We start from the raw sequence: 21,606 nt of genomic DNA, 5'->3' as shown, positions 1-21,606 counted from the left end.
TGTTACCGTTTATGTGTCTGCTCCTTCTTGTTGACAACTCAGCCCCCTTTCTAGACCGGTTTAGTCGGCCTCGAGATCATAATGAAAATTGTCAGGCTTACTGGTTGATCAGTGGATTTTTGTTTTCTCCTTTTGTTGCTGATCAGTTGGTTCCCATTGTGACCTGCGGTAAAAATGAAAGAAAATATCATATTTGTTTTAAAAATTTGCATTCTTTATTGAGTACATTGTCAATGGAATTGCCACTCGGTTCCATTTCACTCAATTCCAGGTTTCTCTGTATGGGTGGCAAATAAGTCACGCCCTTCTCCTCAAATCGAGTCACTTTGCTACAAAGTAGCGAGTGTTTACAAGCAATGCCGAAAGGAAAATGCACGTTCACAGAGGAGTCGAATCAAAGATTCAATAAAAAGATGATACTTTTTATGATCGTATTTATCTTATAGATATTATGAATAAAAAGTATTCTACATATGTTTTGTGCTTTTGCACTCGAAGCCTGCGAGGCTCAATTGGAGACGCTTTCCCCTCATTTCTCTCAGATTCATTTGCTCATCTTTCATTTTCATTCAAAAGCACGTCGGCTAAATGTATTTTCTCATGTTCTCTGAAAATCAACATGAATTCTGAGAGGCGTGAATGGAAAAGCTTCTGTAGTCTTGTCTACCCTTGAACATAAATTGAGTGACACCTCATTGAATTCCAACTTTCAGACTTGGATTTAATTATTTATATTTACAGTTAAATGAGTAGACTGCTTTTCGCTGTTGTTCACGTCCAGAACATTTACAAAGTTACAAAAAAATAAAGGAATCAAAGGTTGCAGTGCTGTTTTCTTTTTTTTTTCCCCCGCGTCGCTTGAGAGTGCTTTGAGATGACTACCTTTGAATGTGACGTGTTTGACGTACGCGGCATGTGGGCGTGGCTGCGCGCGCGCGCCACTCCTCACGTCGCTTGAGAGTGCTTTGTGATGACTACCTTTGAATGTGACGTGTTTGACGTAGGCGGCGTGTGGGCGTGGCCTGCCTCTAGCTCGGAGCAGGGTGCACCAAACGTCCATTTTTCACTGGACTAAAATCCACTAGCTATTCTCAGTGGGGCGACTTATTTCTTTTCTCCCGACTCCAACCGTTGCGACCCTCTGAGAGGGGGGATTTTCCTCCAAGATGTGGAATAAACTAAAGTGTGTACTTCTCCTGATTGGCATATATGGGACATGTGCTTCAGGTAAGCAATTTGTATCTTTAGTCCATTAAAACAACAGTAAAGAGCTGGAGAACCGATGGAATGTACTGTACTGTGAGTTCGCATGACTGCATCTGGTGCCTGAGATAAAGAATAAATCATTGCAATGTCACAAATTTGGACGACAACCACTTTAATGAACTTTGAAGAATCCTCATTATTCGGACACTTTGATGTAGTTGCTGTGTACAACTTGGTTTGAGAGGAGCCTAATTGCTTTGCGCCGCGGTCAATTGTCCCGGACCGGACCTTTCTTGTTATCGAGGCTTGCCTTTAATCTCATTTTCGTCATTCATGTGTGCTGCTGTTATGTCCGAACGAACGAGCTACTTGACTTTGAAATGACGAGCTAAAACCGCTGAGTCAAGTGTCATGGCTTTATTTTTATTTTTTTACGGCGGCAAACGAGCCGTTTCTGAATTGTAAGTGCGCACTGGCTGTCAGTATGATGTATTGAAGTTGAGCATATAACTTCAAAATATTCTATCTAAAATTGTCCTTTAATTTTGAAAACCGAATGTGTTTATATGTGCTGTCGCGTCACTGGGCTTTTCCTTCCATCTCTTTTTTCCGCGTTACTTTTGTTTTTCCTTCGCTCTGTTTTTTTGTATCTTTTTATTCTTAAAACATGGGCACACTTGGAATTCAGGAGCGGCTGATTAGACTTTGTGACATTTCCGTAGATGAGTTGCACCGTTAGGGTTTAAGACAGAGAATGACCACAAGACACAATAATAAATGATATATAATAATAATAATGATAATAGTGATAATACTAGTTAATAATAATAATAAAAGTAATACATTTATTATTAATAATGATGATAATAATAATAATAAAAAATCAGAATAATAATTTATCACAGCCCTTTATACAAAAGATTATGCACAAGTGTATATAGACAAGATATTTCTTGGCGCCCCTATTATAAGAGTTTTTTCATGATTTATATGAGCTAATTATAATAAATAATAATCATAATTAGTCATTATTATTAAAAGTTTCTTACTGTCCTTGATACAGTATTAGCAATAATTTCTTACAGCCCCTTTATACAATAGATATTTCTTAGCACCTCTGTTATAAAAAAATCATGGTTATTATGATCTAAATCTAGATCATAATCATTGTTGTATTAATTATATTGTAATTATATTATTAATAATACACCTTCGTGTTTGGTCTTATCATCACACGCAAAAAAGTTGCAACACAGTTGTGCAGTTCATAATAACGCTGTGCATCATCAAAATGTGTCGGCATAATGTTTTCAAAGATTGCAAAATTGAGTAGGACTTTTATGAGACAATGATTTCAGTGCGTGTTCATTTCTCCTAGTGAATCTCAGGGCGCATCTGAATGATTGCATTTGCCCCTCCGAGTCCATGCTTATGAGATTTGATTGATTGATTGATTGATTGATTGATTGATTGATCGATCGATTGATTGAGCCCGCAGTTTAAAGCCTTTCTTCTTCATCAAACACTCAGTCCAGCCTGGGTTGCTTGGCTTTGTACTTTGATATAAGGAAGGACGGGCTCTTCTTGAGCTAAGAAGGGGGGGGGGGGAGCGGTCCAACTGTTGCAACGTGTTCCATTCGATTGAGTTGCGTTGTGCTTTAGCACCCTCCAGTGGAGAAATGTGTGATGACCTGATTTGAGCTTAGGTCATTGGTCATCGATATGCCACACGTGCGTAACTGCTGGGTGGGGTAATTGCTGAGGGTGAAGATGATGATGATGACGATGATGGCGTCTTTTAAGTGGAACAACTTACACCATTGGTGGCTGACTACATACTTTTTGCCCCACTTTACATCTGAAGCTTGGTATCTTCACTTTGGGGCAATTGTGTGCAATCCTTGGCAGGCGTAAGTGATGCTTTTATGCGAACAATCAGCAGCTCCACTTTGCTGCATGGTGCTGGCTGGACCCAAAAATGAAGGAAGGGGCCAAAGCGACAATGGGCGTTGGCCCCCCCCATCCCCCACCCCACCCCCAATGAAGAGCACAGAGTAAAAACATGCAAGTGTTCCATCAGCGTGCTCTGATCTGTCCGCGTGATCCCCAAATTGTGCCTTCAGCCAACAAGTGTCTTCCCGGGTGGCTCGAGCGCGACTCCAACTGCTACAAGAAGGAGATGAGGGCCAACGGATGGCTGGGGGCCCGGCACCACTGCGTCTGGCAGGGCGGCGACCTGGTCTCCGTCACCTCCTCGGCCGAGGAGGACTTTGTGAAGGACACCATGGGCAACACCCGCTTCTGGCTGGGACTCTCCAACCAGGTGAGACGGAAGCAGTCGTGAACTCTGCAGCAACAACTGGAACTGTTTTCTTTTTTGCCCCCCAGAAATGCGACGACGTCTGGTGTCGCTTTGAAGGCGGGAGCCAGAAGCTGACCTGGTCCGATGGCAAGAAAACCACACACACCAACTGGGCCCCAAAGCAAATCGAAAGGTAGGATGTAACAACTTGTTCTGGTCAGGCGGACACGCGTAAAGGTTCTGGAACCAATTTTGAGAACGAGCACTCAAGGAAAAGTAGGAAAATGTTCCTTTTTATAATCTACCGACAGCGCCGACGTCGCGTCCTGCGCCTACGTCAACCAAGGAGCTTATCTTTCGCCTGGGAGGTGGAGGTCTGGCTCCTGCGCTTCCTCGTTGGCCTACATGTGCAAACGGCCGCTGAGTAAGTCTGCACGTCCGTGGTGGCCACGTTGCTGATGAAAGGTGAGATGCGCAAACGGGTCTTTTTTTTGCAGGCTGCCCGGACGGACGGACGTGTACCTCCAAAAGTGTTTCTGCTGTAATGAAGAGTGAGTTGCAGCACGCTTATTTGCACTTGAACCATGTCGTCATGGTTTCCTCTTCAATGTTTTTCTTTGTGGCCTCAGCTTCCGACTGCGACGATGGCAACTTCCTTTATGGCGATGATTGCTATCTTTTTGACGCGAGGTCTAGAACTTGGGAGGATGGCGAGAAGTTTTGTCTCACCCAGCGAGGCCACCTGGCTAGCATACACTCTAGGCAAGATGCCCGATTCATTATTGGTGAGCACCAAGAAGAACTGCCACAGTCGTCATTTGGCTGAAGCTAAAATGCCCTGAAGCTCTTGTTCTCCTTCCTTTCATCAAGATCACTCACCCGCCTCTTACACTTGGTTGGGAGAAAGGAGGAAGTGCAACAACTACGAGTGGACTGACGGAACACCTTCTAATGTAAGTGGATTGCTGAAGGCCTTTGGAAAAGTCATGTTGCAGGCATCCGTCTTGTCTGGAGGCATCGGGCAGCCGCTTACAAAGTATTGGCGCTCTGATTTTAGAGAGGAGGCGGTTAAGATGATATATCCCGGACGGTGGCTCGGGTTTGTCGGGTTAGTTGCTTTGTGCACGTTTCCCCCAGACATTCGGGTTGCCAGGGCGGGCACAACGTTTTATTGCAATGTTCATACTACTTTGACTGACAAAGTGAAGCCAACAACCAAAGTGAAACTTTAATGAGAGAAGCTACAAAAACGCTGCAAGTGAGGAAATGCGGCGGGAAGATGACCACATTGAATGCAACGCGCTAAAGTTCTGTCCAAAATTTCATCCGCAGGACTACAGTCCATATTACTACTTGAGTCATGGTAATGGCTGTTCCCGCTTGGATGACAACTACGACCTAGACAGAGGTGGTTCTTGCAGCGCGACACGCCCACTGGTCTGCAAAACAGGTGCAAACGTCCCTCCCGAGCGCCCCTTTAGGATGTGTCAAGCATTGGCTCATATTCGCTGCCCTTTTTCTGCAGCCAAGCGCGGAGGGCCTCCACAGCTGCCACCATTAGTCGGCCAGCCGGGTAGGTGTCCCGCACTGTCGCCGTCTTACGCTGTCATACGCTGTCTTACGCTGTCTTACGCCGTCTGGCTCGCAGACTGGACTCAGAAATGCGGCTGGTGGCTGGATGACCCCACCAACGACTTCTGCTACCTGATGATCCGCCAGCCCACCAAGACCTGGCAGGAGGCGCAAGACGACTGCAAACGCCTCCAAGGGAACCTGCTCAGCATCGCCGACGACCATGAGCAGACCTTTGTACATGGTAGGCGAAATATTGGCCATGAACAAGTTGTTGTTGTTATATGTTCATTCCGAACCTATTCAAAACATGAAAATAGGAAAATAAAACACCGCTTTAAAGTGCCATGTCCAAAGTCACTGAAAGAAACAACCCAAAACCCCCAACAACAAAGAATGCTCGAGTAGGAGGAAGCAGAGCTTTTTAGATTCCATTCAACAAATAATTCAAAACCAAAGTGGACACACTTTCAGAATCCTTTTTGCATGTGTGTAGTCAGTTTTCTTTCAATTTTTTTTCCCCCCACATACATGTTAAGAAAGCAGTTTTTCGACACTTTTTTGAAACAGTTTGATGTTTTCACTATTTACTTACGTGCTCATTTTCCAGACCATTCCACAATTTCAACCGTTTTATGATAACGTTCCTTCTTACGTGTCCTCATAATGCTGGTTAATTTATTCTTGTATTTTTATGAATTGTTTACACAGCGTGTTCTTCTTCTCCTCGCAGGCCTTTTTAATTCTTTAGTGACCCACATGGGCTCTTTGCCTCTTTTTTGTACTATTTGATGACAGGACAGGTTTTATGGTACAATGTTTGAAAGAACGTTAGAAATCCACGTTCCTTCCTCGTCAAGCACAATCCAGTCCTGTTTCAACTCTTGACTCTTCAATATTTGTATGTTTGTATTTCAACCGGTTGGTGTCCTTGGGTTTCCAGTAGTTACAGTCAAAGAAAATAAATACAGGCAAATGGTCTGTATATAAAAACCCACTCTTTTTATGTTCTGCATCTGTAAAGGTTTTTTTTTTTTTTGGTCAGATGCTGGTTGAGGTCTGATCCCCTCAGCCGTCTACCCTGTATCAGTAGCTCCATTTTGTGTTTGCAAACCGCACTGTTATGGCTGCTTTGCTTTTAATATTTCTCGATGGTCCCCCTGTCTAACTTAATTTCTTTTGAGCTGAGAAAGTCGATCACCCGGAGCTCAACGGATGACGCGTCCGCCTCACTCGGCTCCTCTTGATGATGTCGTTCATTCTGGTACAGTTTACATCAAGGCTCTGACGAAGGCATCGTCTCTGTGGTTGGGCGTCAATGGCAGCATCCAAGACGAAGGCAACAAGTGGGTTGACGGATCCCTGCTCCGTTACGTCTACTCTGCTTTAGGTTTGTCGGAGACGGTTGTCTGCTGCATTTTGGAGGAACGGAGGAGCACTGAGATCTTCTCTCCCGCCCCCCAGGTACCGCCGATGGAAATTGTCTTTCCATCCTCACTGACACCGGCGACTGGAAGTACGACTCGTGCAACAACGTGAGAGGTTACGTCTGCAAGAAGAGAGGAAATGGTAAGTGAGAGGCAACGCCCCACCGACTGTCATTGCCCCTTGACGTCTGTCTGTGCCTTGACGTCAATTTTCCTTTCCTCTTGCAGTAAAGGCTACGCCGGCGCCTAAGTGTAAGTCGCCTTTTGACTGCGTCGAAAACCATGATCCTGCAGTCACACCATGCCAACCAACAAATTGTGTGCTTTTTCATTTTTATGAAGTACTCAGCCATGTGTTGAATGTTTTTTGCATCGTTTTACCTTGTACAGCGGCACTTTGGTTGTTTCCCAAGCGCGAAGGTGAATGTTCCGGAATCCTTTCAAAATGTAAATGTCTCTGATGACATTGGGCTAAGCTAACCAAGTCGAGTCCCGGATCTTCCAATTTGCCCGAGAAAATGTAGATTTGGCCAGCCGTGACCCGCAAATTGCCCTTTGCTCAAAATGGTGGACTGGAGGGCAAAAACAGGAGTGTACTCTCATCTGTTCCCCAAATTGTGCCCTCAGCCAACAAGTGTGCTCCCGGGTGGCTCCAGCACGACTCCAGCTGCTACAAGAAGGAGGAGGAGCCCAACGGTTGGCTGGGGGCCTGGCACCACTGCGTCTGGCTGGGCGGCAACCTGCTCTCCGTCACCTCCTCGGCCGAGGAGAACTTTGTGAAGGGCACCATGGGTGAGGACACCCCCTTCTGGCTGGGACTCTCCAACCAGGTGAGACTGAAGCGGCAGTGGACTCTGCAGCAACAACTGGGACTGTTGTTCTTTTCCCCCCCAGAAATGCGACAAGTTCTGGTGTCGCTTTGAAGGCGGGAGCCAGAATCTGACCTGGTCCGATGGCGAGAATACGACACACACCAACTGGGCCCCAAATCAAGACGAAAGGTAAGACGTAACAACTTTGCATGCTGTTGTCAGACGGAGGTTCTGGAGCCAATTTTGAAAACAGCCACTTGGGGAAAGGAAAGAAAAGAAAAACACGGGAAAATAATTACTTTTTTTTTTTTCTCCCGACAGCGCCGACGTTGCGTCCTGCGCCTACGTCAACCAAGGGGGAAAGGGTGATCCCGGCAAGTGGCGGTCTGGCTCCTGTCTTTCCTCGTTGGCCTACGTGTGCAAACGGCCGCTGAGTAAGCCTGCACGTTTGTAATCAAGTTGACTTTGAAAAGAGAAAAGCTCAAACGGGTCTTTTTTTATGCAGACTGCCCGACGTGTTCGCCCAAAAGTGGTCTTGCTGGAGTGAAAAGTAAGTTGCAGCACACTTATTTGCACTTGACCATCTTGTCATGGTCATGTTTTTCTTCGTGGCCCCAGCCTCCGACTGCCACGAAAACACCTTCCACTATGGCGATTATTGTTATCGTTCTGAGAAGAAGGTTAAAACCTTTGAGGAGGCCGAGAAGTTCTGTCTTGCCCGGGGAGGCCACCTGGCTAGCGTCCACTCCAAGAAAGAGGCCCAATTTGTGTATGGTGAGCACCAAGAGCAACCGCTGCAGTCGTCATTTGACTGAAGCTCTTTTTGCCCTGAAGCTCGTGTTCTCCTTCCTTTCCTCAAGATCACTCGCAGACCTCACAATCTGCTTTCGTGGGACTCAAGAAGGAGGACGACGAATACGAGTGGAGTGACGGAACAACCTACGTAAGTGAAATGCCTTTGAAAAAGTCATTTTTTAAAAGATGAGCTGGGAAAGTCCAAATTGGAGCAGGATAAAAAAAAAAAGTGGAGAAATGCCGCTCGAGGCTTCAACGATTGTCTTGTTTTGGAGGGGAAATGGGTAAAACTTGGGTGCGAGTGAACGATTGCTGAGGAAAGGCGTTGGGAAGCCGAACGGACAGAGTCCAACACGCTCATGTCGTCCGCAGGACTACGACGATTGGCAAGATGGCGACACCACAGGGGACTGCGCGGTCCCAAATTCTGTTGGGAAGTTGAGTGCCAGCTCCTGCACAACGCAGCGGCCATTTGTCTGCAAAACAGGTGCGAACGCCCCTCCCGAGCGCTCCTCCTGCACACACCAAGCATTTGCTCATATTTGCAAACACCCCCTTCCCCCGCAGCCAAGCACGGAGGGCCTCAACAGCTGCCACCATCAATCGGCCAACTACGTAGGTGTCGTCGCGCACTGCAGCCGTCTTGCCCCATCGGCACGCCGTCTTATGCTGTCTTACGTCTGCAGGCTGGACTAAGAAATGCGGCTGGTGGCTGGACGACCCCACCGACGACTTCTGCTACCTGTTCAAGTTTCAGGCCAAGACCTGGCAGGAGGCGCAAGCTTACTGCAAAGGCCGCCAAGGGAACCTGCTCAGCATCGCCGACTCGCTCGAGGAGCGCTTCGTACACGGTAGGAGGCCATGAATTAAAATATATTGGCCATAAACAAGTGGATCAATTCTTATTTTCCAACATGAAGCAAAGAAATAGAAGCTAAAGTAAATCAAAAAAGGCGTCATGTCTTCGTACGCGGTCTTCATACGCGGTAGGCTGGCGAGAAAAACCTTTTTTCCCTGCTATGCCTTCTTTTCCAACTCAAAACCTGAGACATGGCCAGCTATGCTTGGGTGTTTTTTTTGGTTTGTTTCACTCTTTGTTGCAGTATTGTTAGCGCTTTGTCATGGCCGTGCCACATCCATCAAGTTGAAGCGCAGAGTCAAGTGTTGAGTCGTTTTGGAATAATCTTGCATCTTCTCTTTGGGATCCAAAGGTATCGCCAAGACTATGATGGGTGACGATGCCTCCCTGTGGTTAGGCGCCAGCGCCTCCATCGAGCATGACGGCGGCAAGTGGGCTGACGGATCCCCCTTCTCTTACCTCCACTCGAGTGCAGGTCGGGCAGAGGCGGTTGTCAGCTGCACTTTGGAGGAACGGATGAGTGCTCAGAGCTTGTTTCCCCTCCCTCCAGGTGTCACTGAAGGGGGGAAATGTCTTTCCTTGCTCACTGGCAGCGGCGACTGGGAGCGTGATGAGTGCGACAACAAGAAAGGCTACGTCTGCAAGAAAAGAGGAGAAGGTAAGTGAGATGTGACGCCCCACAGTGGACCGGCATCACGTGTAGACATCCACTTTCTGGTTCCCGCTTGTAGGAAAACCAGCAAAACCCCAGCTGCCACATGACGGTAAGTCACCTTGTACGTCTCTGTAAAAAAAAGACATTGAGAGAAGTCAATGGTTGTGCTCTCACAGGCTACAAGGAGCAACGTTTCTGCCAAGACGATTTGAAATTCCTTGGATGTCCCGATGAAGGAGTCATCCGCATACGGTCGGCTTTCTATGGACGAAAGAGTAGCGACGTCTGTCCGAGTGGCGGCGGATCACGCGGTAAGAATCCTCCATTGGCATCGTTGTTTTTGGCTCGCTGTCCTGGAGCTTCTGTCTCGAGGTTGATTTGACTTTGAATAAAAATAGAAAACGATGAAAAAGAGCTAAGGCTTTTTGGATTCCTCTTTTTCTAATAGTCATTAACTATCAAAATTCCCTACGTCCTGTGACAAGTTGGAGTATGTAAGTGTGCGAATAAGATGCGCGTAAAATGCTGGTGTGGTGTCACTTGCAGATGACTGCAGGGTGGAGGGTGCTTTCTCTCACTTTAGAGGATTGTGCGACAACTATCAGATTTGCCCCATTCACCCTTGGGATACGGACTCCTGCCCTGGTGTCTCCAAATATCTCCACGTCGTCTACAGCTGCGAGAAGAAAGGTGGGCTTCACATCCTGACACTTGCCGATGGATGATGTGCCAAGGAAAGAATCCAAGGATCCCCAGTTAGAGCGTCGGCTAGGAACGGGTGACCAGACATGAGAATGACTGAGCGAGCGTTCCTTCCACATTGTCTTTTTGTTTTTGTCTTTCCCCAGTGTGTCTTGATAGTCTGGGCATCGCTGACGGGAGGATCCCAGACTCTAATTTTTCAGCCTCTTCCTCTGCGATCAATGCCGAACCTCACAAAGCGCGTCTGGGGGGAAGAGGTTGCTGGATACCCTCCAGATTGAGTACGTAAAAAAAAAAAAAAAAAAATCACAGCTCGTCCGTCGTAGTTTGGTATCCTGAGCAATGGAATGCCTTCCGCCCTCAGTCGGCAGCTGGATCCAGGTGAACCTCCGTCAGAACTTCAAGGTGACAGGCATTGAGACCCAGAGGTGTACATACCAACGGCAAAGTGTTGGCGTATTTGAGATGCAGTTCAGTATTGACGGAGTGACTTGGTATCGCCACCCAGTACAGGTGAGCGGTCGCTGACTCTCGACTTTGTCGTCCAGGCGGTTGTTGTCACTCATTGCAAACGCGGTGTTCTGTTTCCAGCCTTCTGTGGGGATTTATCTACTAACCAGGCCTGTGTTCGCCCAGTACGTCCGGCTCCTGCCAAAGTTTTTAGGCCTTCGCTTTGACGTCTTGGGGTGCACGTCTGACGACACCGCTCGCAGTGAGTACGACGTTTGGAGCGCAGTGAGAAACTAGCAAGAAACGGGTTTTGATTTTCCCTTCTGACCCACAGACATCTTATGCAACAGCACAGCCGCCGACCTCGGCCTCGACGGTTCAATGACGTGAGTCGGACTTGATAAGACGTTTCTTGCTGAAAAGCCTCCTCTTTACTAAACGAACTACTTTCGCAGGGTGCAGTGCCCACCGGACTGCGCCGAAGCCGGCTACAAGGTCTACGGAATATGGCTCTACAAACAGGTATGTTAATTACCGCACGACCTGCAAGCGGAGTTCTTGCTGTATGGCTGAGACGGTCTCTGAGTGCAGGACTCAAACATCTGCGCGGCCGCTATTCACTCGGGCGTCATTGAGAATGAAATGGGAGGAGATGTGACTTTGCTGAAGGGACTGCCACAGACAGCCTACGACGGCTCCACCTGTAACGGAATCATCTCGGAACCGTGCGTGCTCCGCTTTCACTGATGAGTCCACTTAAAGATGCCCGACTCATTCTCACTTTACTGTCTGCAGATATGTGAACAAATTGGCTCCGTCTTACACTTTTGCTGACACGGGTGAGTAGAATGTCCAGAATAGAAAGCATTTCTTCACGTGACGCCATCTTGCGCACAGAGCCGAGATGCTTGGGACCTGACTGGGAGGAGTTTGCGGACTTCTGCTACAAACGTTTTGATGATACAAAGACATGGTACGGCGCTCGACACTCTTGCTGGGATCTCGATGCCAATCTGGTGTCCATTCGCTCTGAGGCTGAGCGGGATTGGCTGCAGGACCTCTTGAAGTCTGGTGCGCGCGCGCCAAGCGTCACTCACATTGGCTCGATATCTGCCATATCTGGAAAGCCATTGAGAACTCTGTTGCCGTTTTTTCCGCTGCAGCCCCTGGAGACACGTGGACCGGACTGAACGACCTGGTCAATCTCGGCAGATTCGTGTGGTCGGACCGTCGGGAGGTGACCTTCACCAACTGGGCTCCGGGAAAACCTACCGGCCTGATAGAGAATTGCGTGGCCACCTTGAGCCAGGTAGGTGCAGAAAAGATTGGCCCACTCGCCGAAGACAAGTTTAGATTTAAAATCAATCTCATTTTGACTTTCAGTCTGGCAAATGGAAGATGGTGTCCTGCATGGAATTAAACGGCTACATGTGTAAGATGCCCACAGCGCGTTATCCGCTGGATTTGGAAAGTGCCAATGAAAGTTGCGAGTAAATCATATGAATGCAATTGACCTTGCATGATCATTCTGCTTGGTTTACCATGCATTTTGATTGACCGATTGATTTAACATGCATTATTATGATTGATGAACCATGCATTAGTCGTCTTGTTAGATTTACCATGTGTTATTATTCTGTTCAAGTTACCATGCATTCTTCTTCTTCTTCTTGACTTAACATATGATATTGTGATTTACCATGCATTATTATTTTGTTCAATTTACTATGCATTATCATGATTGATTAACCATGCCTTTTTGTTATTTACCATGTGTTATTATTCTGTTTAAGTTACCACATTCTTCTTCTTGACTTAACGTGTGATATTATGATTCACCATGCGATATTATTTTGTTCAATTTACCATGCATTATTATGATTGATTAACCATGCATTAGTCGTCTTGTTAGATTTACCATGTTATTATTCTGTTTAAGTTACCATGCATTCTTCTTCTTGACTTAACATGTGATATTATGATTTACCATGCAATATTATTTTGTTCAATTTACCATGTTATTATTCTTAGATTTACCATGCATTTTCATAGTTGATTTCTTATATTTCATTTACTTATTGTTAAATTTACCATGCATTATTATTCCATCTGTTTTACCATGTTTAATTGACCCCAAAAAAACAATAAAATAATAAAGACAATTGGTGTCACCTCTCAACTCATTGGATAGTTTACTGATTTGGACAGGGCAATTTCATAATCTGGTCAATTAGATCATACTTTAGTACTCCCGATGTACGAGTATTAGTCAGACCTCCTCGTGACGCCATTTTGGTGCATTTTTGCATGGCTCTTTGTAACAATTTGGAAAAAAAGATGTACTCTATTCCTTTCCACCTCATGAAATCCATCCATTGTCCTGAAGTGCCTATCCTCACGAGGGTCGCGGCTCGCCTATTCCAGCTGGGGGCACATCCTGAACTGAATGCCAGGCAGTGGCAGGACCCACATCATTCCCATCACCCCCCTTCCAAAAAAAAAAAAACCCAAAACAAGTAGGAGCGGTCAATCGGCCTATCATGAATGTTTTTGAAACGTGGGAGGAAACCTACGCATGCAAACATGCAAACACCACACGAGATGGCACTAAAGACTGCGCCTAACGTACTGCGCAAATCAAGCATTAGATATCGAAATTCCACCACACGAGTGTCATGCAAAAAAAAATAATAAAAAAAGTCATAAGATGACAACCATGGAAACAAATTTATGGCATCATGACTCCTGACTGTTTCATGCAAAGATGTGCACTGCTCTTTTGAAGCACTGAACCGAACTGACCCAAATTGCAAATAGGCTACATAAAATACATCTTCGGGTTTTTTCATGCTCACTGTGGTACCTTTTTTTTTTTTTTTTCCGTTTTGCAAAGCTTTTGATTGTACAGCCCACTAGTGGTACTCCTAGGAATGGACAAACCTTCACACATAATACAAGGGTAGCGAACTAACTCAAAACATACATTTAGCATACGCAAGCAGAAATAACAAATGGTCACATCATAAAGATTTAATTGCAGGCAAACAATACTATAAGTATCATAAACACACAATATAGTATAAAAGAACATTCTTTTTGACAGCCTCTGTGGTTGCCAATAAACAGTCCTTGAGCGTGAAGCTGCCCCCCCCCACGCAAAATTTAAGGAAAATAGTCCGATTCGTTTGTGCTTCGTTTGTGCTGGTTTGTGCAGCAAAAAGTATCGTTTGTGCTGCTATGGGTTTTTAGTTATGAACGATTATTTTATAGGTCACCCAGAGTTCACCCCCCCCCCCCCCTTTTCCCCCCAAATGGACCCAAATGGTACCGCTCGTTTGTGCTTCGTTTGTGCTGGTTTGTGCAGCAAAATTTTTTGTTTGTGCTGCTTCCGTTTCGGAAATATGACGCATTTAATTTCTAGCGATGACGTGCCTTAATGCAGCGGACTTGAGCCACTGACAGATAACGACATTTTGCTTCTTTAAACATACAAGTTTTGGATACTCACCTGCCCTCGACTTTTTAACTTGCAACAAAACGGGAACACTTCTAAGAAATACAAAGAACACATCGATCCATGCCCTTCTTGGTGCTTGTTTTGGGCTTGATCTAGTTTCAAGGTAGAAGTAGAAGATTTCAAGCAACATATTTAGCTAAAGTTCGTCGTGCGTCAGTGGCATTCCAGGAGCTTGAAATACGCGGTGACGTCTAGCGATGACGTCACCGCATTGCGTCGCGTGATATATATATATATATATATATATATATATATATATATATATATATATATATATATATATATATATATATATACATACATACATACATACACACACACACACACGCACACACACACAAAACCGTAGCAGCTCAAACGAACGTTTTTACGGCACAAACTAGCACAAACGAACGGTACCATTTTGGGTCCATTTGGCAGTAAATGGGGGGGAGGGTCGACGTCACGATCTAAATTAAATTCAAGTAATAGCTACGAAAACGTACGAAGGTTTTTGGAGCACAAGCGAGCGGTAGCCATTTTGGGTTCATTTGGAGCTGATGGGGCGCCGGGTGGACTCGGGATGACCTATAAAATAAAGTCTCATAACTAAAACATTGCGTTGCAGCACAAACAAATTTGTTGTTGTTGTTGTTGTTGTTGTTGTTGTTGTTGTTGTTGTTGTTGTTGTTGTTGTTGTTGAATAACGATCGTCCGCAAAAATAACACTGGGTCCCCTTTGTGACCTGCAGTGAAAATGAAAGAAAATGTCACGTATGTTTTCAAAATTTGTATGATTTATTCAACTGTAATTTCTTTTTTTTAATGGATATTTATTGAGCGCACAGCTATCCCACTCGAGACCTTCCAAGACATTTCAAGTGAGGAAATGTGTCCCTAAGTGGATACTTTTTAGTTATTATCAATTTGACCAATAGTGAACAACAATGTGTCTTTGTGCCCTTGTTAAACAAACGTATCGGTGTGGAAGGAGCCTTAAACGTTCTGATGACTCCCCCGCAACAAAGCCAAAGGAGTGTGAGGAGTCCAAAGTCATTTTTCAATTTGTTCGCCATTGCTGTGTGGTGCTGTCACGTGTCTGCCGGTCGGAAGGAACGACTCGGCCCCGCCCCCTGGTTTCAGGCAACCTTGGACTCGCAACATAAGTAACAAGCAGTGTTGCCGTTTGTGTGTCTGCTCCGTCTTGTTGAAAACCGAGCCCCCTTTCTAGACCGGTTTAGTCGACCTCAAGATCATCATGAAAATAGTCAGGCTTACTGGTCGATCAGTGGATTTTTGTTTTCTCCTTTTGTTGCTTAATACTGATCAATTGGTTCCCATTGTGACCTGCTGTAAAAATGAAAGAAAATATCACGTTGGTTTTCAAAATTTGCATTATTTATTGCATACATTGTCAATGGAATAGCCACTCGGTTCCGTTTCACTCAATTCCAGGTTTCTCTGCATGGGTGGCAAACAAGTCACGCCCTTCTCCTCAAATCTAGTCACTTTGCTACAAAGTAGGATGGGCTGGCCAGTCTACACCGAGTGTTTACGAGCCATGCCGAAAGGAAAATGCACGTTCACAGAGGAGTTGAATCAAAGCTTCAATAAAAAATATCAGACTTTTTATGATCATATTTATCTTATAGATATTATGAATAAAAAGTATTCTACATTTGTTTTGTGCTTTTGCACGCGAGGCCTGTGAGGCTCAATTGGAGACGCTTTCCCCTCATTTCTCCCAGATTCATTTGCTCATCGTCTCCTCGTTGATTTTCATTCAAAAGCACGTCCGCTAAATGTATTTTCTCAGGTTCTCTAAAAATCAACACGAATTCTGAGAGGCGAGAATGGAAAAGCTTCTGTAGTCTTGTCTATACTTGAACATAAATTGAGTGACACCTCATTGAATTCCAACTTTCACACTTGGATTTAATTATTTATATTTACAGTTAAATGAGTAGACTGCTTTTCGCTGTTGTTCACATCCAGAACATTTACAAAGTTACCAAAAAAATAAAGGTATCAAAGGGTGCAGTGCTGTTTTCTTTTTTTTTTCCCCCGCGTCGCTTGAGAGTGCTTTGAGATGACTACCTTTGAATGTGACGTGTTTGACGTACGCGGCATGTGGGCGTGGCTGCGCGCGCGCGCCACTCCTCACGTCGCTTGAGAGTGCTTTGTGATGACTACCTTTGAATGTGACGTGTTTGACGTAGACGGCGTGTGGGCGTGGCCTGCCTCTGGCTCGGAGCAGGGTGCACCAAACGTCCATTTTTCACTGGACTAAAATCCACTAGCTATTCTCAGTGAGGCGACTTATCATTTATTTTCTCCCGACTCCAACCGTTGCGACCCGATGAGAGGGGGGATTTTCCTCCAAGATGTGGAATAAACTAAAGTGTGTACTTCTCCTGATTGGCATATATTGGACATGTGCTTCAGGTAAGCAATTTGTATCTTTAGTCCATTAAAACAACAGTAAAGAGCTGGAGAACCGATGGAATGTACTGTACTGTGAGTTCGCATGACTGCATCTGGTGCCTGAGATAAAGAATAAATCATTGCAATGTCACAAATTTGGACGACAACCACTTTAATGAACTCAAGTGTCATGGCTTTATTTTTATTTTTTTACGGCGGCAAACGAGCCGTTTCTGAATTGTAAGTGCGCACTGGCTGTCAGTATGATGTATTGAAGTTGAGCATATAACATCAAAATATTCTATCTAAAATTGCCCTTTAATTTTGAAAACCGAATGTGTTTATATGTCTGTCGCGTCACTGGGCTTTTCCTTCCATCTCTTTTTTCCGCGTTACTTTTGTTTTTCCTTCGCTCTGTTTTTTTGTATCTTTTTATTCTTAAAACATGGGCACACTTGGAATTCAGGAGCGGCTGATTAGACTTTGTGACATTTCCGTAGATGAGTTGCACCGTTAGGGTTTAAGACAGAGAATGACAACAAGACACAAGACACAATAATAAATGATATATAATAATAATAATGATAATAGTGATAATACTAGTTAATAATAATAATAAAAGTAATACATTTATTATTAATAATGATGATAATAATAATAATAAAAAATCGGAATAATAATTTATCACAGCCCTTTATACAAAAGATTATGCACAAGTGTATATAGACAAGATATTTCTTGGCGCCCCTATTATAAGAGTTTTTTCATGATTTATATGAGCTAATTATAATGAATAATAATCATTATTAGTCATTATTATTATTAATAGTTTCTTACAGTCCTTGATACAGTATTAGCAATAATTTCTTACAGCCCCTTTATACAATAGATATTTCTTAGCACCTCTGTTATAAAAAAATCATGGTTATTATGATCTAAATCTAGATCATAATCATTGTTGTATTAATTATATTGTAATTATATTATTAATAATACACCTTCGTGTTTGGTCTGTTATCATCACACGCAAAAAAGTTGCAACACAGTTGTGCAGTTCATAATAACGCTGTGCATCATCAAAATGTGTCGGCATAATGTTTTCAAAGATTGCAAAATTGAGTAGGACTTTTATGAGACAATGATTTCAGTGCGTGTTCATTTCTCCTAGTGAATCTCAGGGCGCATCTGAATGATTGCATTTGCCCCTCCGAGTCCATGCTTATTAGATTTGATTGATTGATTGATTGATTGATTGATCGATCGATTGATTGAGCCCGCAGTTTAAAGCCTTTCTTCTTCATCAAACACTCAGTCCAGCCTGGCTTGCTTGGCTTTGTACTTTGATATAAGGAAGGACGGGCTCTTCTTGAGCTAAGAAGGGGGGGGGGGGGGGGGGAGCGGTCCAACTGTTGCAACGTGTTCCATTCGATTGAGTTGCGTTGTGCTTTAGCACCCTCCAGTGGTGAAATGTGTGATGACCTGATTTGAGCCTAGGTCATTGGTCATCGATGTGCCACACGTGCGTAACTGCTGGGTGGGGCAATTGCTGAGGGTGATGATGATGATGACGATGATGGCATCTTTTAAGTGGAACAACTTGCACCATTCGTGGGTGACTACATACTTTTTGCCCCACTTTACATCTGAAGCTTGGTATCTTCACTTTGGGGCAATTGTGTGCAATCCTTGGCAGGCGTAAGTGATGTTTTTATGCGAACAATCAGCAGCTCCACTTTGCTCCATGGCGCTAGCTGGACCCAAAAATGAAGGACATGCAAGTTTTTGGAAGGGGCCAAAGCGACAATGGGCGTTGGCCCCCCCCATCCCCCACCCCACCCCTGACAGAATCCTCCTGCATTTGGTTGAGATGCCCCCAATGAAGAGCACAGAGTAAAAACATGCAAGTGTTCCATCAGTGTGCTCTGATTTGTCCACCTGATCCCCAAATTGTGCCCTCAGCCAAACAGTGTCTTCCCGGGTGGCTCGAGCACGAGTCCAGCTGCTACAAGAAGGTGGAGGAGCCCAACGGTTGGCTGGGGGCCTGGCACCACTGCGTCTGGCTGGGCGGGAACCTGCTCTCCATCACCACCTCGACCGAGGAGGACTTTGTGAAGGACACCATGGGCAAGGACACCCGCTTCTGGCTGGGACTCTCCAACCAGGTGAGACGGAAGCAGCAGTGGACTCTGCAGCGACAACCGGGACTGTTTTGTTTTTTTTCCCCTCCAGAAATGCGACGACGTCTGGTGTCGCTTTGAAGCCGGGAGCCAGAAGCTGGCCTGGTCCGATGGCGAGACAATGAACCACACCAACTGGGCCCCAAATCAACTCGAAAGGTAAGATGTAACAACTTGTTCTGGTCAGGCGGACACACGTAAAGGCTCTGGAACCAATTTTGAGAACGACCACTCAAAGAAAAATAGGAACATGTTCCTTTTTTTTTCATCTACCGACAGCGCCGACGTCGCGTCCTGCGCCTACGTCAACCAAGGAACTCGTGTTTCACCTGGGAAGTGGAGGTCTGGCTCCTGCGCTTCCTCATTGGCCTACATGTGCAAACAGCCGCAGAGTAAGCCTGCACGTTTGTAATCAGGTTGACTTTGAAAGGAGAAAAGCTCAAACAGGTCTATTTTTATGCAGACTGCCCGACGTGTTCCCCCAAAAGTGGTCCTGCTGAAGTGATGTGTGAGTTGGAGCACGCTTATTTGCACCATCTCGTCATGGTTTCCTCCTCAATGTTTTTCTTTGTGGCCTCAGCTTCCGACTGCGACGATGGCAACTTCCTTTATGGCGATGATTGCTATCTTTTTGACGCGAGGTCTAGAACTTGGGAGGATGGCGAGAAGTTTTGTGTCGCCCGGCAAGGCCACCTGGCTAGCATACACTCCGAGCAAGAGGCCCGATTCATTACTGGTGAGCACCAAGAAGAACCGCCACAGTCGTCATTTGGCTGAAGCTCTTCTTGACCTGAAGCTCTTGTTCTCCTTCCTTTCATCAAGATCACGCAAAGTACGGATTAACTTGGGTGGGAGAAAAGAAAATGGGCTACAACTACGGGTGGACTGATGGAACAGCTTCTGTAAGTGGATTGATTGCTGAAGGCCTTTGGAAAAGTCGTGTTGCAGGCATCCGTCTTGTCAAGAGGCATCGGGCAGCCGCTTTCAAAGTATTGGCACTCTGATTTTAGAGAGGAGGCGGTTAAGATGATATATCCTGGATGGTGGCTCGGGTTTGTCTTTAGGTCTTCAGGGTTAGTTGCTTTGTGCATGTTTTCCCCAGACATTTATTTGGGTTGCCAGGGCGGGCACAATGTTTTATCGCAATGTTCATACTGCTTTGACTGCCAAAGTGAAACAAACAACCAAAGTGAAACTTTAATGAGAAGGTACAAAAACGCTGCAAGTGAGGAAAAGCGGCGGGAAGATGACCACATCAAATGCAACACGCCAAAGTTCTGTCCAAAATCTCATCCGCAGGACTACAAAAAAACTTACAGCGTGTCCTATGGTGGTGAGTGTTCTTATTTGGGTTCCAACGAATACCTGAAGAGAAGCCTTGATTGCCACAGCAGATTATCAACGGTCTGCAAAACAGGTGCAAACATCCCTCCCGAGGGCCCCTTTTGGATAGGTGAAGCATTTGCTCATATTCGCTCCCCTTTTTCTGCAGCCAAGCGCGAGGGGCCTCTACAGCTGCCACTATTAGTCGGCCAACCGTGTAGGTGTCCCGCACTGTCGGTGTCTTATGCTGTCTTGCACTGTCTTACACCGTCTGGCTTGCAGACTGGACTGACGCATGCGGCTGGTGGCTGAACGACCCAACCAACGACTTCTGCTACCTGATGATCCGCCAGCCCACCAAGACCTGGAAGGAGGCGCAAGCCAACTGCCAACGCCTCCACGGGAACCTGCTCAGCATCACCGACCATGATGAGCAGATCTTTGTACATGGTAGGCGGCCATTTGTTGGTGTCATGAATGAATGAATGAATGAATGAATGGATGGACGGACGAATGAATGAATGTACGAATGGATGACTGAATGAATCAATCGAACAAACGAATGAATGGTGTCGTTCCAAAATGCGCTTCATGGGCTCAATGAGCGGGTCAGTAAAGCGTATCTCTGGAAGATCCACCTAAGAGCACCCCAATCCACTGACTTTCAAAACCGGACTTAAAACTCACCTCTTTACTCAAGCATTTCCGTAATTCCTGTTCTCATATCCTAGTTGTCGTCCAGTTGTTTTATACTTGCCCTTGCTTTGTTTTCTTGTTTTTACTTGCAATGTAGCACTTTGAGATTCCTCCGAATGTAAAGTGCGTTAGAAATATAATTTATTATTATTAGATCCTGTTTCACCTTTGCCTTGGGTCCACAGGTTACGTCATGTCTCTGCCCTCTCTGTGGTTGGGCGCCGATGTCTCCACCACGAAATATGACCCCCAATGGACTGACGGATCCCCGTTCACTTACATCCACTCGAGTGCAGGTCGGTCTGAAAGCATGTCTGATGCTTATCGGCTGCACTTTGGATGAACGGCGGAGCGCTGAGATCTTGTCTCCCTCCCTCCCTCCAGGTGACCCCGGAGAGGGCAAGTGTCTTTCCTTATTCACTGCCAACGGCGTCTGGAAGCACGACACGTGCGACGAGAAGAGAAGCTATGTCTGCAAGAAGATGAAAAAAGGTAAGTTGTATGCTCTGCTGGCCGTCATCGCGCATTGACGTCTGTCTGTGCCTTGACGGCCGTTCTTTGCCCTGACGGCCGTTCTTTGCCCTGACGGCCGTTCTTTGCCCTGATGGCCGTTCTTTGCCCTGACGGCCGTTCTTTGCCCTGACGGCTGTTCTTTGCCCTGACGGCCGTTCTTTGCCCCGTCTGTGCCCTGATGTCAGTCTTTGCCCTGA

At 45.6% G+C, this 21,606-nt stretch overlaps 2 protein-coding genes across 3 annotated transcripts in view; both read left to right on the top strand.

The window, feature by feature from the left end:
- The first annotated feature begins 1,017 nt into the window (after positions 1-1,017).
- Positions 1,018-21,606, top strand: part of LOC148397686 (macrophage mannose receptor 1-like) — a 30,588-nt gene continuing 9,999 nt past the window's right edge. The window contains exons 1-12 of one of the 2 annotated variants that reach the window (XM_088376467.1): positions 1,018-1,227; positions 18,660-18,862; positions 18,930-19,036; positions 19,157-19,269; positions 19,341-19,385; positions 19,458-19,613; positions 19,700-19,779; positions 20,177-20,294; positions 20,370-20,417; positions 20,483-20,650; positions 21,082-21,192; positions 21,281-21,388. In XM_088376467.1, coding sequence (XP_088232593.1) covers positions 1,167-1,227; positions 18,660-18,862; positions 18,930-19,036; positions 19,157-19,269; positions 19,341-19,385; positions 19,458-19,613; positions 19,700-19,779; positions 20,177-20,294; positions 20,370-20,417; positions 20,483-20,650; positions 21,082-21,192; positions 21,281-21,388 — 1,318 coding nt within the window. In that variant the 5' untranslated portion in view covers positions 1,018-1,166. Of the gene's footprint in view, positions 1,228-16,539; positions 16,722-18,659; positions 18,863-18,929; positions 19,037-19,156; positions 19,270-19,340; positions 19,386-19,457; positions 19,614-19,699; positions 19,780-20,176; positions 20,295-20,369; positions 20,418-20,482; positions 20,651-21,081; positions 21,193-21,280; positions 21,389-21,606 lie in introns of those variants that run through there. The other variant, XM_088376466.1, reaches the window with a different exon arrangement.
- On the top strand, positions 11,626-12,942 carry LOC148397687 (low affinity immunoglobulin epsilon Fc receptor-like). The gene is made up of 3 exons (XM_088376497.1): positions 11,626-11,851; positions 11,944-12,089; positions 12,164-12,942. The coding sequence occupies exons 1-3, from the start codon at positions 11,629-11,631 to the stop codon at positions 12,272-12,274; spliced, it is 480 nt and encodes a 159-aa protein (XP_088232623.1). The 5' UTR covers positions 11,626-11,628; the 3' UTR covers positions 12,275-12,942.

The sequence above is a fragment of the Syngnathus floridae genome, chromosome 5 (genome assembly GCF_059516105.1).
Source record: "Syngnathus floridae isolate MCC-2025c chromosome 5, RoL_Sflo_1.0, whole genome shotgun sequence".
Taxonomy (NCBI): Eukaryota; Metazoa; Chordata; class Actinopteri; order Syngnathiformes; family Syngnathidae; genus Syngnathus; species Syngnathus floridae.
Note: the sequence above shows the minus strand (reverse complement) of the source record. Positions and strands in the feature narration are given on the sequence as shown.

What these genes read in the sequence shown, in the direction of transcription:
- LOC148397687 (XM_088376497.1), top strand. Translation starts at nt 11,629, where the DNA reads ATGTCCAGAATAGAAAGCATTTCTTCACGTGACGCCATCTTGCGCACA. An exon ending in GCAGGACCTCTTGAAGTCTG is followed by an intron (nt 11,852 to 11,943) that starts GTGCGCGCGCGC and finishes TTTCCGCTGCAG; the next exon opens with CCCCTGGAGACACGTGGACC. An exon ending in GCGTGGCCACCTTGAGCCAG is followed by an intron (nt 12,090 to 12,163) that starts GTAGGTGCAGAA and finishes TTTGACTTTCAG; the next exon opens with TCTGGCAAATGGAAGATGGT.